We start from the raw sequence: 16,468 nt of genomic DNA on the forward strand, positions 1-16,468 counted from the left end.
ATTTGAACTCATGTCCCTGGAGCCTTATTCCCGACCTCTGGATTACTAGCCCAAAATGGAACCAAACGAGAACAGTCAGCTGAATAGCAGAGGAGAGGCATTGGTGGACAGTGGGATGATTAACTTTGCTAAAGGCTGCACACATGTCGAGAAGCTTGAGGCATTCTGATCCTTGCTCAATCCACTGGGAGGCACACACACTTTAACAGTGCAGGAAAGGACAGTGTTTCTGGTTTCCCACATATCCCACTTCTACCCATTTGATGAACTCCATGGAATGTCAGAAAAATGGCTGAGCACACAGTTGATGGCAAAGGATATGGCTCCTTGACAACATCCCATCTGTATTGCTGAAGACCAGTGCTCCAGATTAGATGTATCCCTGGCCAAGGTCTTCCAGCTTCTAAAACAGTGGTGTCTGTATACAAAAAGCAGGAGAAATCCAACCTGGCCAATTACCATCCGATCAAGTTACTATCAATCATTAGCAAAGTAATGGAAGGAGTCATCAACAGTGCTATCAAACAGCACTTATCAATATCCTACTTACCGATGCTCAATTTGGGTTCCAAACCTATTACAGCCTTGATCCAAACATGTACAAAAGAGCTGAATTCAAGAGGATAAAGTGAGACTAACTGCCCTTGGTATAAAGGCAGCATTGGAACAAATGTGGCACCAGGGAGACCAAGTAAAACTGCAGTCAATGGGGATCAGGAGTTGAAATCATACGTAGCAGAAAGGAAGATGGTTGTGGTTACTGAAGGATAATCATTTTGGCACCAAAATATTGCTGCAGGGTGGCATTCTAGGCCCAACCACGTTCAGCTGCTTCATCAATGACTATCGTTCAGGAAACAGAGAGTAGGAATAATTGGGTCTTTTTCGGAGTGGCAGGCGATGACCAGTGGGGTACTGCAGGGATCAATGCTTGGGCCTCAGCTATTCACAATCTATATCAATGATTTGGATGAGGGAACCAAATGTAATATTTCCAAGTTTTCTGATGACAGGAAAATTGGTGGGAATGTGAGTGACGAGGAGGGTGTTAAGAGTCTTCAAGGCGATTTAGATAGGTTGAGTGAGTGGGCAAATACATGGCGGATGCAGTATGATGTGGACAAGTGTGAAGTTATCTACTTCGGTAGTAAAAACAGAATGGCAGAGTATTATTTAAATGGTGATAGATTGGGAAATGTTGATGTACAAAGGGACCTGGGTGTTCTTGTACACCAATCACTGAAAGCAAGCATGCAGGTGGAGCAAGCAGTTAAGACAGCAAATGGTATGTTAGCCTTCATTGCGAGAGGACTTGAGTACAGGAGCAAGGATGGCTTACTGCAGCTGTACAGGACCTTGGTGAGACCGCACCTGGAGCAGAATTTTTGGTCCCGCGGATGGGCCAGTGCACAACCCGAACAGGAGTTAAATAGTGCACAATGACATCAGGCAAGCGTCCCGACGTCATCGCGCAGTCTCGCGATCTTTTGGCCGGCGGGTGTGCACGAGAGGTGGCAGTGAGCCCATCGACAATTAAGAGGCCTATTAAGGCCCTTAAATAATTAATTAAGCTACATTTTTCACTGCCCGCTCAAGCGTTCTGTTCCTGGGTGGGCAAATAGGCCAGGCGGCCTTTGCACTTTTAACGAAACCTTATCCATGGACGGGATAAGGTTTCCAGCGCTTACTAAAAAGCAATAAAAATTTTTAAGAACTTTTTTCACATGTCCCTCTTCATGTGACTGAGTCACATGTGGGGACATGTTTATCTCATATGTTAAAAGTTTATGTTTATATTTAAAATCCTTCAGCTCCCTGGGGCAGCTCTGTGCCTTTAGGGAGCTGTCAGTATGTGCTCCTCCGCATATGCGCACACCTCAGCGCTCACACTCCTCCCATTCCCACCCCAGCAGCGCTGAGGCTCCCAGTGCATATTTCACACTGGCTGGCCATTAATTGCCTAGATGGGTGCAATTCTAATGACAATCAAAAAGCTTAACTCGATCCATGACAATGCAATTTGCCTGATTGACAGCTAATCCACCACCTTAAACATCCACCTACCTCACCAAGAGCACACTGTGGATGCAGCATGTGCTATCTTTAGGGTGCACAACATCAACATGCCAAGGCTTTTCGACACCACCTCCCAAACCCGCAAACTCTACTACCTAGAAGTTCAAGGGCACCAGGTGCCTGGGAACCCCATGAACTCCAAGTTACACACCTTCCCTTCGTTGTCAATTGGGTCAAAATTTTGGAATGCTCTATTTTACGACAATGTGAACGGAATTTTACATCCCGCAGGCAGGCGCGCGGCCGACCCCATTGGGCATAAAATAGCACGCAATGACATTGGGTGAGCATCCCTACGTCATTGTGCACCCGCACGATATTTCAGTTGGTGGGCATGTGTGGGAGTCGGCAGCACGCCTGCTGACAATTAAGAGACCTATTAAGGCCATTAAAGTAGCAATTGACAGCGATTTTTCACTGCCCGACCAACCTTACAGTTGGCGGGCGGGCGAATCAGCCAGGTGGCCTTTGCATTTTTGAGGATACCTCATCCAAGGGCGGGAATGAGGTTTCTGATATCAATTTTTAAAAAAATGTTTAGGCAGAATTTTTATAATATCTACGTTTAGGTGAGTGAGTCGGATGTGTGGACATTTTTTTCTGCATTTTAAAATGTTTATTTGATGGTTTTAAATTCTTCAGCTCCCTGAGGCAGCTCTCTGCCTTCAGAGAGCTTTACTGCGCTGACTTCAGCGCTCGCCCTCCTCCAGCCCCCACCCCGGCAGCCAGTGTGAAATCATGGTCAAGGGCCAATCACGGGCGGCGGGCTATTTCCGGCCGCTCCCACGCCCACCCACCGCATCCGCCCGACGACCTCAAAGTTCTGCCTTGTGAGTCTAATTTCACAACACGGACTACATCGGTTGAAGAAGGCAGTCACCAACTTCAGACAGGCAACTAGGAATGGGCTTTTCTAACGAGATCCATATTCCAAGAATTAATCAAATATATTACTCAGTAATAAATGGCAGACCTGTACTAGGACAAATCAGTGTGTGACTGCCAGTAAGACTGAGGTTTAATTTTGCATCTTCTTATTGAAAGTACATTTTTATTGTAGTTGAAGGTCCACCAATAAAGGTTACATTTTTATGTGACCGATAAATGTATGTATCCAGAAAATTGGCTTCTCAATGGGGTATATTGTTGGTAGAACTCTCGTTTATTAACCTATAAAATTGTCTACACTTTCAACATGGATCCCCTGGTTTCAAACTTTGTGACCCCAGGACAGCGTACTTCTATAGAAGCGAATGAAAGACAGTCAGTTTCTTCCTGATCGATTTTAATGCTGTAGAAGACAGATGGCTTTTATGGCTTCTATTTTGTAATAACTCGATGGAGCACCAGGTTTGGTGAAGAAAAGTCTAAACTTTATTTAGGAGACATGTAGAGCTGCTTGCATGCTAGACGCGATCTCTCTGTCGGAAGCCCTGCCCACAGGATTACCCGCACAATAAGCTTATTGGTCAAAGCCCCTGTAATCGCATCACATGATGGGTGATTGACAGGAGGGAGGGACAATACATCTAGTTACTACACTTCCTCCCCCTTCAAGTTTTTTACATTTACAATAAAAAAATCATGTCAGAAAAACAGCAAACATTTGTACAGTCTCTGGTCACCCAATTCTCGATCTGTTTGGCACATACAGGTGATGAATCCAAGAAATTTAACAATAACACTAACTCTTGTGGAACGGGTGTATTAACAAGACTACCTGGTAACAGAAGACAACTATATGCAACTGCATTGGCTATATGCGAGCCAGGGTGGTACATGAATCTGTAATCGTAAGCTAATAGCGTCAAAGCCCAACATTGGATTCTCGCTGAAGCTATAGACGGAATAGCGTTGTCTTCGATGAACAAACCTGTCAGTGACTTATGGTCAGACATAATTGTGAAATGTTGATCATGTAGGTATTGGAGAAACTTCTTGAAACCAAATACAACCAACAATTCTTCTTTTTCCAACTGAGGGTAGCCCTTTTCAGCTTGGGAAAGTGTTCTTGAAACATAGCCGGTGGGTCTTTCTTATCTGTTCTCCATTTGATGTAATAGAACGGCTCCTACACCATAAGGAGTAGCATCATATCTCAACACTAGCTTTTTAGATGGGTCATAATGTACCAACAAGCATGATGAATGAAGCAGTTTCTTTGCTGTTGAAAAGGTATTTCCTTACTGTGAACCCCATGACTAGTGGTGGTTCTTCCTCAGCAACAAATGTAGTGGTGCCTGTATAGTAGATAGATTAGGTAAAAAATGGCTATAGTAATTGATCACACCTAGGAAAGATTTAAGTTCTGTCACATTAGAGGGTGATGGTGCATCTTTAATTGCTTGGACCTTGTCTTCAACAGGATGCAACCCCACAGCGTCCACTCTGCCTAGGTAGGTTACCTCCGATTCTTGAAATGTGCATTTTTCTTGCTTCAAACGCACACCGTAAATCTTCTCAGCACTTCCTCAAGGTTGGCTAAATGTTCAGCTTCAGTCAGCCCAGTGATGAGAACATCATCTTAGTACACGAAAACACATGGAAGTCCCTGCAGGAGACTCTCCATGGTTTGCTGAAAAATAGTGCATGTTGATGAAACTCCAAAAGGTAATTGGGTGTACTGGCAGAGGCCTTTATGGGCATTAATTGTCACTTATTAAATTGCTGTTCATGCTATCCAATTTCAATTGTTGATAAGCATGACTCATGTCTAGTTTTGTATATGACTTGCCTCCTGCTAACTTGGTGTACAAGTCATTGATTCTAGGGATGGCGCATTTGTCTAACTTTGCTGCTTTGTTGACTGTCTGTTTGTAGTCACGCATATACATATAGTCTGGTCTGGCTTGACAACTGGGTCTATGGGTGTGGCCCACTCAGAAAACAGGATAGGCTGCTGAGTTTTTCCAGGTATTTATATTTTTGTTTTTGATTTGAATTATTCCCTGGTTTTCCAACCTGCACAACTCTGCTTCCACTTTTTCTTTTAGTGAGTAAGACATTTGTCTGGCCTTGAAGAAACATAGTGTTGCCTGGGGATCATCGTACATTTCAGCTTGCATGTCCTTCAGTTTTCCCAATTCATCTTGAAAAACAGTGTCATATTTCTTCAAGAGCTCTGGAATTCCAATGGACTTCAAGTGGAATATTCCTGACCAATCAAGTTTTATTTCCTGCAGCCAATCTCGACCCAAAAGACTGGGCCCCTCCCCTTTTACGATTATCACAGACAGTTGGGCTGTCAGGTATTTGTAGCAGACTGGGACAGCAGCAATGCCTTTGACCTGAATGGATTCTCCAGTGTAAGTTCTCAGCTTGGCGGACGTCCGCTCCAATATCAATGGCTGACTCCCTTCGCTGAGGTACTTGAACGTGTGCTCCCCAATAATAGTAGTTAAAGCACCGGTATCCACCTCCATTTTCAGTTGCTTGCCATTCACTTGCAGTGTCACTGTAATGAGCTCAGATTTAACAGCAATCAAATGATAAAGAGAATAGTAGCAGCCTCAGCCTTTGCTGTATCAATTAGCTCAACAGATGCATTTGCTGTTTTACTGTTTGCCTATCCTTTGATCTGCACTGACTAGCTGGTGTTCTTCCCTGTGGCAGTAATTGCATTCTGCCTCTTTGAATCTACAAACGTCTGCTCCATGGTTTCCTCCACATCTGTAGCAAATGCGTATCTTATTAGCTGATGTGTTACCATTAGGCTTCTTAAGTCTTTGGGTGGTGGGCATAGAATCTCATTTGAAGTCAGCTGTTTTGTATTTTGCACCATGCTCAGCGGCAGGTTCCCGTCCAACATGGAGTACGGTGCCATTATCCAAATGCTACGAAGCCTGTGAGTCTTTCATGGCACTTTCCATAGTGAGAGAAAGTTCCAGAGCGCACTTGAAAGCAATGTCGGATTCAGCTAGCAATTTGGCGCTATATGACGTCGTTCTTGACTACACATATGCCTGTCCCACTGCATATCATTCAAGGCATCCCCAAATTCACAGCATTCGGTTAACTGTTTCAGATTCTCCACAAAGGTAGCAATGGACTCTCCCGGGGCATGAACTCCCGAATTAAACTTGAAGCACTGCACGATCACAGATGGTTTGGGCTGAAAATGTGACTTCCCGAGGTCCACTAACTCACTGTATGACATAGAACTGGGCGCAGTTGGGGCAGTCAGGTTTTGTATCAGGTTATACGTTTTGCTTCCATATGCACCCAGCAGGATAGTTTTATGTTTTTCTTCAGCAGTAATCTCATTCGCAACGAAATAGAACCTGAGTCGCTCGACATACTGACTCCAATCTTCATTGTTAGCATTGTATGAATTGATTCCTCCAAACAGCAGCATGACTGGTAAGTATTGTTCACATAATAAGTTTTACTCACATCAACCAGAGTGAAGTACGCAGCAGAAGTCGGTTTTATCCTTGTCGCCAAATGTAATAACTTGACGGAGCAGCAGGTTTGGTGAAGAAAAGTCTCAGCTTTATTCAGGAGACACACAGAGGTGCTTGCACACTAGACATCGGCGATCTCTCTTTCAGAAGCTCTGCCACAGGATTACCCGCACAATAAGCTTATTGATCGAAGCCCCCGTAATCGCTTCACATGATAAGCAATTGACAGGAGGGAGGGACAATACATCTAGTTACTACATATCTCAACCTGCTTTCACATAAGCTATATGCTTTCCATCTATAGGTTTTCCATAAGAGTAATGGAAGGAAAGCATTGTAATAGAAGCAAGACTAGAGATAGCAAAAGTATGCATGAGAGTTTCAGCTGTACTGAGGCAGGGGCAGAGACAAATGATTTTGCACAGTTGTAAGTAGGCCACCGTTTTGGGTGAGAATATTGGGTTGGGAGCATAGCTCAAGGTCAAGCAAGATGTTGAGGCTGCAAACTTCTGGTTCACCCTGAGACAGTGATCAGGGAGGGATGTGAAATTGGTAGGTAGTTAACAGAGTTTATGGTTGGGGCTGAAGGCAATGGGTTCAGCCTTCCCAATTTTAGTTAGAGGAAATTTTATCTCCCTGCCTAGAACTGGATTCTGGGCAATGTGACAACACAAAGGAAGTGGAGAAATCAGGAGTGGGAGGAGGGTTTTGCAGGGCTTTGCTTATGGTATTCTGCCTAATACAATAGTGCTACCTCAGCAAAACAATGAGATCCTTTGAACTTCAATGCACAAGAGCTACTGCAAGGACCAAACAGACCATTTATGTCCTCTAGCAGCAACTAACACACTGAATAGTCAGCTGAAAATAGATCTAAAAAAAACAAATTTCACACACATCTGATCAAAGTCCCATCTTGGACTCATAAGGAGTTTAAAATTTCATCCACACAGCATGAGCCAAGTACGTTATAATCATGCTTCAAATCTAACTTCAAAACTCTTTGCATTATTTTATGAATATTTATTTTGCTCAAAAATTCTATTCATGATTCTCTTAATTTTTTTGAACTGCATCGGCGTACTAGAGAACTATAAAAAGGCAATATTTGTATATTTGTATAGGAATATTTGTCAATATTTGTATAGGAATGCACCATTTTTTCTGGCAAATCAGTATATTTGTAATTTATAAACAATGATATAATAGCCATCTTTGATATTCAGTTGCTAAATCTGTAGACTGCTTAGCCACGCAGCAAAAAGATACCATTGCACTGGAAAATTAACTTGGTTGTTTCAAACATCATTCCAATGTTTCAAAAGTTCTGGTGGAAATTACATATAAAACAAAGGAATAGCAAGTTTGTTAAATTTTTATTCTCTGATAGTCAATGAATGTTTTCTGCTAAATTGCATCATTTGCACCTTTTGTTTATTGTTTATCAATGGATTTATATGATGTCATACTTACTGATTTTTCTCAGCTTTTATGCTGAATGCTTTGTCAGCCTTGCTTTAATCTGATAAAAAAAAATGTTGCATCATAAATTAATCAATGTGTAGAAACATTCTTACAAAATACATACTTTTAATTTAACTAATTTAATACTAAAACTTGCTGTTGCTTATACATGGTATTTATTTTTAAAACCGCTGTTTGTAGTTCACTTGTTTTGAATAATTTTTCCAAACCCAAGATATATATCCCTGATTAGGTATCCAATAAGTCACATATATTTTATATTTTACCATATATCCTCAAAAGCTCCTACTAATTTTTGGATATAAAAGTTAATTATGAGGTATTACTCTCAGTGGGACTGAAAACAGACAGCTGCATTTTTTTAGTATCATAGTAAGGTAGATGGATGTTGCATTTTTCTGGAAATTTCTTTTCTGTTATTGTTCTCCTAGAGCAGCTGATGGCTGCTTAATGCTCTTTAGTTTTGTCATGCTCTAAAGCACATGCTGCTAGGCCATGATAAGCTTTACAGGAATAAAAACAGCAAACACGTCCATCAAAGTATTTTAATTTTACATCTTAAAGTCTAGGTGTGGCCAATTTATGCAGTTTGAACAACATCAAAAGCTTCTTGCTTTTAAACAAAGAGGTAAAATAAATCTTCAGACTACCTTTATGGAACTGAGTGAAACAGAAATGTTTTACTCATCAGCTTTGCAGTCACTGGTTTGCCTCAGCTAGAACAAAACTGCTGAAGCATTTAGAGAAAATTAACCCCCCATCCTAGCAGCCAGATGTGACTGGATTCTGATGAATGCACATGAGTGGGCTGAAAAATCAAGAGACTGTGAAATTCCTGTCAGGCCTATACAGTACAGAATGGGCTATTGACTGCTTTCTGTATTCTCTCCATCATTCTTTTTGAACACTGCCATTAATTTCCCCTCCTCCTCTGACTTTTTTTTTTAAATCCCATCAGCTCTCTGTACTACATACCAGGATGCAAAAGGCACTAGAGAACTACTACAAACAACAGGGCCTTTACAGCCAAGCAGCAATGGCCACATCCCAGGCTCTCTCGCATGAGAATGCTCGTAAAATAATAGCTGTGCAGGTACGTTTTAAAAGAGCTCTAGAGAGATAATGGTTTTAAGATTGAAAAGAAAATCTTTAGAATTGGGTGCCCAGGTATTAATTTTTTTTTGAAAAATATACTTTATTCATAAAATATCTGGAAGAATATTCCAAAACATTTCAAAATCACCATCACAAAAGTGCAATCAGATTCAACTTTTACACATGTATCACAAGGTGCATCAATACAATCAATGAATATTACAATCATTTCAATATGGTCAATGCAGACAATCAGACAATGGTATTGGAATTATCAACATACATCATGTTGCACTCTGAGGTGCTTCAATACAATTATAATACAATTAGTATTCAATGCAGACATTCATTTTGAGCTGTACAGCTCGAGGGGTTCTCGACAGTTCCCAGCCCCTCGGTGCACTGTGGCAGAAAGGTCTTAGACAGCGACCTTTCCCCATTGCGCCTTTGCGGCGGCTGCCCCAAGATTTAGTATGTCCCTCAGCACGTAGTCCTGGACTTTGGAATGTTCCAGTCTGCAACACTCGGTCGGGGACAACTCTTTGCGCTGGAAGACCAATAAGTTTCAGGCAGACCAAAGAGCGTCTTTCACCGAGTTGATGATCCTCCAGCTACAGTTGACAAAGTTTGCAAAGACACAATCCACAAGGAGATGAATAACGGATTTTGTTAATGGGAGGTCATGTCTGACCAATTTGATTGACTTTTTTGAAGTGGTGACCAGGTGTGTAGATGAGGGCAATGCATCTGACGTAGTCTACTTGGACTTCAGGAAGGCTTTTGATAAGGTCCCGCATGGGTGACTGATAACGAAGGTAAGAGCCCATGGGATCCAAGGCAATTTGGCAAATTGGATCCAGAATTAGCTGAGTGGCAGGAAGCAGAGGGTGATGGTCGAGGGGTGTTTTTGTGATTGCGTGCCAATGTCCAGTGGGGTTCCACAGGGATCGGTGTTGGGTCCCTTGCTGTTTGTAGTATATATGAATGATTTAGACTTGAATGTAGGAGGGTTGATTAGTAAGTTCGTGGATGACATGAAAATTGGTGGGGTGGTAAATAGTGAGGAGGATTGCCTTAGATTACAGGAGGATATGGAAGGGCTGGTCAGATGGGCTGATCAGTGGAAAATGGAATTTAATCCGGATAAGTGTGAGGTGATGCACTTGGGCAGGACAAACAAGGCAGGGGAATACACGATGAATGGTAGGACCCTGGGAAGTACCGAGAATCAGAGGGACCTTGGTGTGCATGTCCACCGGTCCCTTAAGGTAGTGGGACAGGGAGATAAGGTGACTAAGAAGGCATACGGGATACTTGCCTTTATTAGCCAAGGCATAGAATACAAGAGCAGGGAAGTTATGCTAGAACTGTATAAAACGCTGGTTAGGCCACAGCTAGAGTATTGCGTGCAGTTCTGGAATCCACATTATAGGAAGGATGTGATTGCACTAGAGAGAGTGCAGAGGAGATTTACCAGGATGTTGCCTGGGCTGGAGAGTTTTAATTATGGAGATTGGATAGACTGGGGTTATTTTACCTGGGGCAGTGGAGATTGAGGGGGGACATGATTGAGGTGTATAAAATTATGAGGAGCATAGATAGGGTAGACAGGAAGGAACTTTTCCCCTTAGTGGAGGGATCAATAACCAGGGGTCATTGATTTAAGGTAAGGGGCAGGAGATTTAGAGGGGATGTGAGGAAGAATTTTTTTCACCCAGAGGTTGGTGGGAACGTGGAACTCACTGCCTGAAAGGGTGGTAGAGGCAGAAACCCTCATAACATTTAAGAAGTATTTGGATGTACACTTACGATGCCATGGCATACAAGGCTATGGACCTAGTGCTGGAAAATGGGATTAGAATAGTTAGATACTTGTTTGACCGGCGCAGACTTGATGGGCTGAAGGGCCTTTTTTCTGTGCTGTAGACCTCTATGACTGTAAGATATGACTCTATAGGTGGGAGCCATGTCGGGACGGCTCCCTGACGCATTACCACTGCTAGGGCTGTTTCCCAGGGGTGGGCAGGGACTTGGATCTTATAATTACTCCACAGAGGTGAACAGCCAATTAAGTTGATGAATCATCCAATTAGGCCTGATTTTACATGTGCATTTTCCTGCTGGTGCAGGACACCCTCCTGGCCACACCAGATATGCAGAGGCTGCCATCTCCATGGAGGTGGCTTACCAGCAGCCAGTCATCTGACCAGGAGCCTTCATGCCCCTTTAAATATATAACTTTAAATGCGTGCTTCTGAAGGCGCCTCTATGTTGAGGTGCACTCACGATTTCCAACCTGCCCCAGCAGCGCCAACCTCCCCTGCTGGGACTGTTAAGGCTCTACAGCTATTAGCCTTCTGATTGGGCCCACAACCCTTAATAGGATGGCGACCCAGAGATAGCTAATGAGGAAGCCGCCTCCAAGAAAATTGCGCAATTGAGCATGCTGTCAATAAGCATGGATTTGGGATCCCCATTTGGTCATGACATTGGGATCCCAAAACCCAACGGAAAATCCAGCCCATTATATCCAGTACTTTGTTTCATGTTTGTAGCAACATATTTCAGAGTAGCCCGGTACTTATGAATTGGACACAATTTATGATTATATTCATTAAACAGTGCATTTCATCCCATGTTCATTTTAGTATTTGTGGGTGTCTCATTACAGGAAAGATAATGATGTAATCAGTAACATGGTATAAGAAACATTTGCTCTCACTAATTTTAAAACAATCAACGTGAATATCTCTGATATAATGCAAATGATTTTAGAAGAGTTTTATCTAGCAGTTTGATTCAGTGGGTTGTAAAATTACAAAAAGAATATAAATTGTGAAATTGAGCAGTAAGTAACAAATGGAAAAATTACTTCAAAATTCCAATAACAGTTGCTATTACTGCAAAACAATAGACAGTTGTGTTGACTGGCCTGTGGTGCCACTGGAATGTCCCCTCACATCACCCATTGTTCAAATTCCGATTTAGCCAGCAGGCGATCTCTGCAAAGATTGAGGTGGGCATGCCGAAACTTCAAATCTCTCAAACATCCTACCTTGAATTGCAATATTACAAAGCAGCACAAATTAAATTGAATATCTTTCAAAAATATTATAGAATTTTGTATATGAGCCTCACATGAGAAAAAAGTAATCATGTTTTCACTACATACTCAAATAGTGATGTCCGAAGAATGCATTTAGTAGGCAAGGAAAACCCATTTTCCCCAATAATTGGCTCTGAAGGAGAAAGGGGACCAACACCCTGGAGAGAAGTAGTACAAAGTAAGCTAACCTCCTATCTCCTTAGACATACTGTGAAAAACAATAATTCAAAGGTTCTCCTCCCTGCGAAAGTATTACTAATCTGTTCAGTTTCTAATTTAGCTGGCAAGAGATCTTTAATGCTTGGAGTCCTGCCACATGGGGATTTCTAGAAGGAAAACACCCACTTTGATAATATATCCAATAGGTCCACCTTCAACTAGTTTTGGTTGAGATGTGCATGAGGATTAACACCCTCTTAGTCCTAAATTCTAATGTTAGCACTCAACATAATTAAAATCTAGTGCTAGTCGGGGCAATTCATAATATTGAACTCTTGTTAATGAATCAAATTTATACTTTTTATAGAAACTAAATGATGACTTTGCGGTTTATTGCTCAGTATACAGTTCTCTGCTGGTTCTGTTTATTGTCTGATTTACAATGTTTGTTTTGCTATGTATTTTATTGTTTTCTGTGGATAGTATTATGCTACCTCTCGTACTTATGCTACCATTAATGAGTTGTAATTTCTGATTTACTTCTGATATTTATTTACTAAAATGGTTTACTACTATACTGATACAAGTGATAGGACAGAGATTAATGCTTCCAATTTCCATCATTGTTAAACTATTAAATCAAAGCAGAAAATGCTTGAAATACTCAGATTTGGCAACACCTGTGAAGAGAGAAACAGAATTAATGCTTCAGATCCTGACCTTTCATGGGCTGAATCTTCAGCTCGGTGAGCGGATGCGGGGCCTGCTCGCCGAGGCACAAAATGACGCTGGGTGACATCGGGCGTGGGTCCCGACATCACTGCGCGTCATTTAGATTTTTAGTTTGGCAGGCGCGCAGCTGAGTCGGCTACATGTCCGCCAAACTGTCAAAGGCCTGTTAAGGCCATTAATGAACTAATTAAGCCTATTGAGAAAGCTGCCCGTCCAACCTTAAAGTTGGCAGGCAGGCAAAGAGCCCAGTCGGCCTTCGCATTTTTCATGGAACCTCATCCATGGGTGGGATGAGGTTTCATGAATGATTTAAAATTTTCAGAAAAAGCTTTATTAAAATTATTGCACATGCCCCAGCTCATGTGACAGTTTCACATGAGGGGACATGTCATAAAAATTTTTACAACACTTTATTAGACTAATTGGCGCACCCACGTAAAATGGCAGCGCCCAGCTGATCGGGGGCGCCGATCGGCTCCGCGCCTGCCCCCACACAACCCCCCCGACGGGGAGAAAATTCTCCTCCATCATTTCTGATGAAAGATCACAACCTGAGACATACTCTGCTTCTCTCACCCAGATGCTGCCAGACCTGCTGAGTATTTCCAGCACCTGTGGTGTTTTGCTTTTAGATTGTTAAATTATTGTTCTTTTCTGGGTTCTTATGTAGTGTTACAAATAGCCCTTCACATACTCTTCTACAGGCAGTGAAGAGAAGTCAGGTAATTAACCCAGCCCTATTTTACAACTTACTACTGAGCAATGAGTGACATAGGCAGATTTTTGCAAGATCAAATTTACCCTCTCAACAAAAAGAACGATACAGGTAAACCCCAGAGAAGGGATGAAAACTAAATCCAAATGATTACTTCGTTGTAATGACCTGCATTGTTCCGTCAAGTAGTGACCTTTTCTTGAATAACGCAGCACTATTTAGACAATTGCTACACTGGCTGGAATTTTCTGGCACCATTGGCATCAGGCGTCATGGTGGGCAGGGTGGGGTGACAATAATGCAAGGAGGTCAAAAATTGGTTTCACGCCATTGTGAAAGCACAGCAGGGTCATCCCATGGTGTCCACCTTGGTGAAATGGAAATCCCAATAGAGGCCAGCGTGAACCCACTTTGCATCTTGCTAATGGGATGCAAAGTAAGGTTGAATCGGTATCGTCCCCCCACGCCAGATTTACTGTTACACCTGTGGGGAAATACACTGGCCCAGAACACGTCCGGACAAGAGTGACGTGCAGAAGTTGGGACTTACCATTAGGGCCTTGCTCAGATCGCGGACATCTGAGGAGCAGAAGGTGCTGGAGCCCTACAGCTGGAGGATCACGTGTATCACATGTTTGGTGGATTCTCATGGACATGGCTCCACTGCAAAGCAACTCTCAGAAGGCGGGAGGTCTCCTTTGATAGCTCAGGTGTTCTTCGAAATATCATGGTCTTGGCCATGAGCTGCTATGGATCATTGGCGAGGTAGATGGGGAGAAAAGCCCAGCTATGAGTGGGAAATGAAGGTGTACTGGGGTGAGGGAGTGGTGATGAGGTTTGGGCATAATGAAGGTGTTGGGGGGTGAGGTTGGGAGGGAGGGTGGGGAGGAGGGTGTAACGGGGAGAATGAGTCAAATAGGGAAGTAGGTGTAAGGGGGGAGGAAGTTGTAAGGAAAGGAGTTCAGAGGAGGGAAGGAGTTCAGAGGGGCAGAGGACTTCGGGCAGAGGAAGGAGTCCGAGGGGAGGAAGGAGTGCAGAGGGGTAAGGAGTAAGAGTGGAGGAGGGAGTAAGGTTGGAGGAGGGACTAAGGAGGAGGGATGTCCAGGTGAACATGCAAGAGAGAGGTCTGTGGAGTCAATGACTGCCTTCTGGGCAGTGAACTGAGGGTGGGCATGGTAGGAAGGAATGGTAAGTATGAGAAGGGGCATAGTGAGCTGGAAGGATGGGAGGTGAGGGTCCAATGGTAGCGGTAGAAGGGATGGCGAGGGAGGTTGGTGGGGACTTTGAGAGAGGCATGGACCCTGGGGGCAGGAAGGAGGACTCGGGGAGGTCATAATGGATTGGAGTGGGATTCTCAGGAAGGTGGGGGAATGTGCACGTTCATCTGGACATCCTAGAAAGAAAAAGGTTCTGGTTGGTATGTGAAGGTGGGGAGGTGGAAGGTGATGCCAGGGGATCAATAGTGATGGGGGAAAAGACATGGGTTACCAGGGGAGGGAAAAGGATGGGGGATCTGAGCAGAAACATGATGGCTACCATTTTTCTCAAATCGAAAGTGATTGGAGCCTCATGTTGGACAGGCACAGGTTCTGCATGGGAGTGTAATCAGTGGGTGGGCAGAGATGCAGGTCAGCTCAGATGGACTACTGAAAGAGAATCGCAGCAGGCAGCATTGAAAATGCTCGAGACATCGAGATGAGTGTGATGGAGGAAGGCTCTGCTTGCGTGGGAGAATGCTTGTCTGATGCTCCAAAAGACGCTTCCACACACAGACTTCTACTTCCAGAGTCACTCGTGGTCCAGCTGTGTGCAGCTGAGCTGCTAGTTAGGGGGCGGAGGGGGAGGGGGTTGCATGGGGAGGACTCGCAAAGCCTGTAAATGAAACTGAAAGACACCATTACACATTATTCAGTGAATGTGAATATATTTTCAGATTATAAAATGACAAAATGTGTTCACCCGTGCAACCACTTGTGATCAGAAATTCTTAACTTTTCTAGACCTACCACTTCTTAAAGGTGCTGCCCTGACATCTGCAGGAGGGGTGGAGACAGTCTGTGCAATGGTTGGCCCTTTTCCTCTGATGGCTTTGGCATGCATCCTCTGGAGAGCTGAGGACTTGAGAGCCCCAGTTTGCTTTGGCTGTCCTCCTGTGGGCCAGCTGCTCCCTCTGTGGTGACAGAGGATGAGGTTGAGGGGGTCAAGGCAAAGGGGACTCAGAGGGAGAGGACCGCCCCTGAGATTCCTGAGTGGATGACCCAGGAGTGTCCAGCTGCTGCTCCTACTCCCGTCAGGTGCCCCAGGACCCTGGCCTGACTCCTTAAGGGGAAGGAGCACCTAGAGGGATGTTGAGGTGCCCCATTTTCCTCTCGGGTTGGCACTGCAGGAAGTCACCCATGACTGCCGCGATGGAGTGCAGGTCTGCGCGCATCCCCACTTTCTGCTGAACCATGGCATCCACCGTCTTTCCCATGGACTTCCATGAGACCTCCATGCGCACACATGTGGGCACTGCTTCATCAGAGAGCAGGCAAACACATTCCTCTGCGTGCCACTCTGTTGAGGACTTCCAACAGCTCTGCGTGATGTTCCCCCGCCTTCTGCTGACTCTCCATGATGAGTTGGAAGGCCAAATCCAGAGGTTCGTCATCTGACTCAGACCTCACAGATGCCTCTTCCCCAGAAGTTTTCCGAGTA

The 16,468-nt window shown here is 43.8% G+C and overlaps 1 protein-coding gene across 1 annotated transcript in view; it reads left to right on the forward strand.

The window, feature by feature from the left end:
* The window catches only part of ccdc178 (coiled-coil domain containing 178), a 587,382-nt gene that overhangs the window by 478,423 nt on the left and 92,491 nt on the right, over positions 1 to 16,468 (forward strand). Inside the window, exon 20 of the mRNA XM_078540576.1 lies at positions 8,923 to 9,057. Coding sequence (XP_078396702.1) covers positions 8,923 to 9,057 — 135 coding nt within the window. The remainder of the gene's footprint in view (positions 1 to 8,922; positions 9,058 to 16,468) is intronic.

This window comes from Cetorhinus maximus, chromosome 4 (genome assembly GCF_964194155.1).
Source record: "Cetorhinus maximus chromosome 4, sCetMax3.hap1.1, whole genome shotgun sequence".
Classification (NCBI taxonomy): Eukaryota; Metazoa; Chordata; class Chondrichthyes; order Lamniformes; family Cetorhinidae; genus Cetorhinus; species Cetorhinus maximus.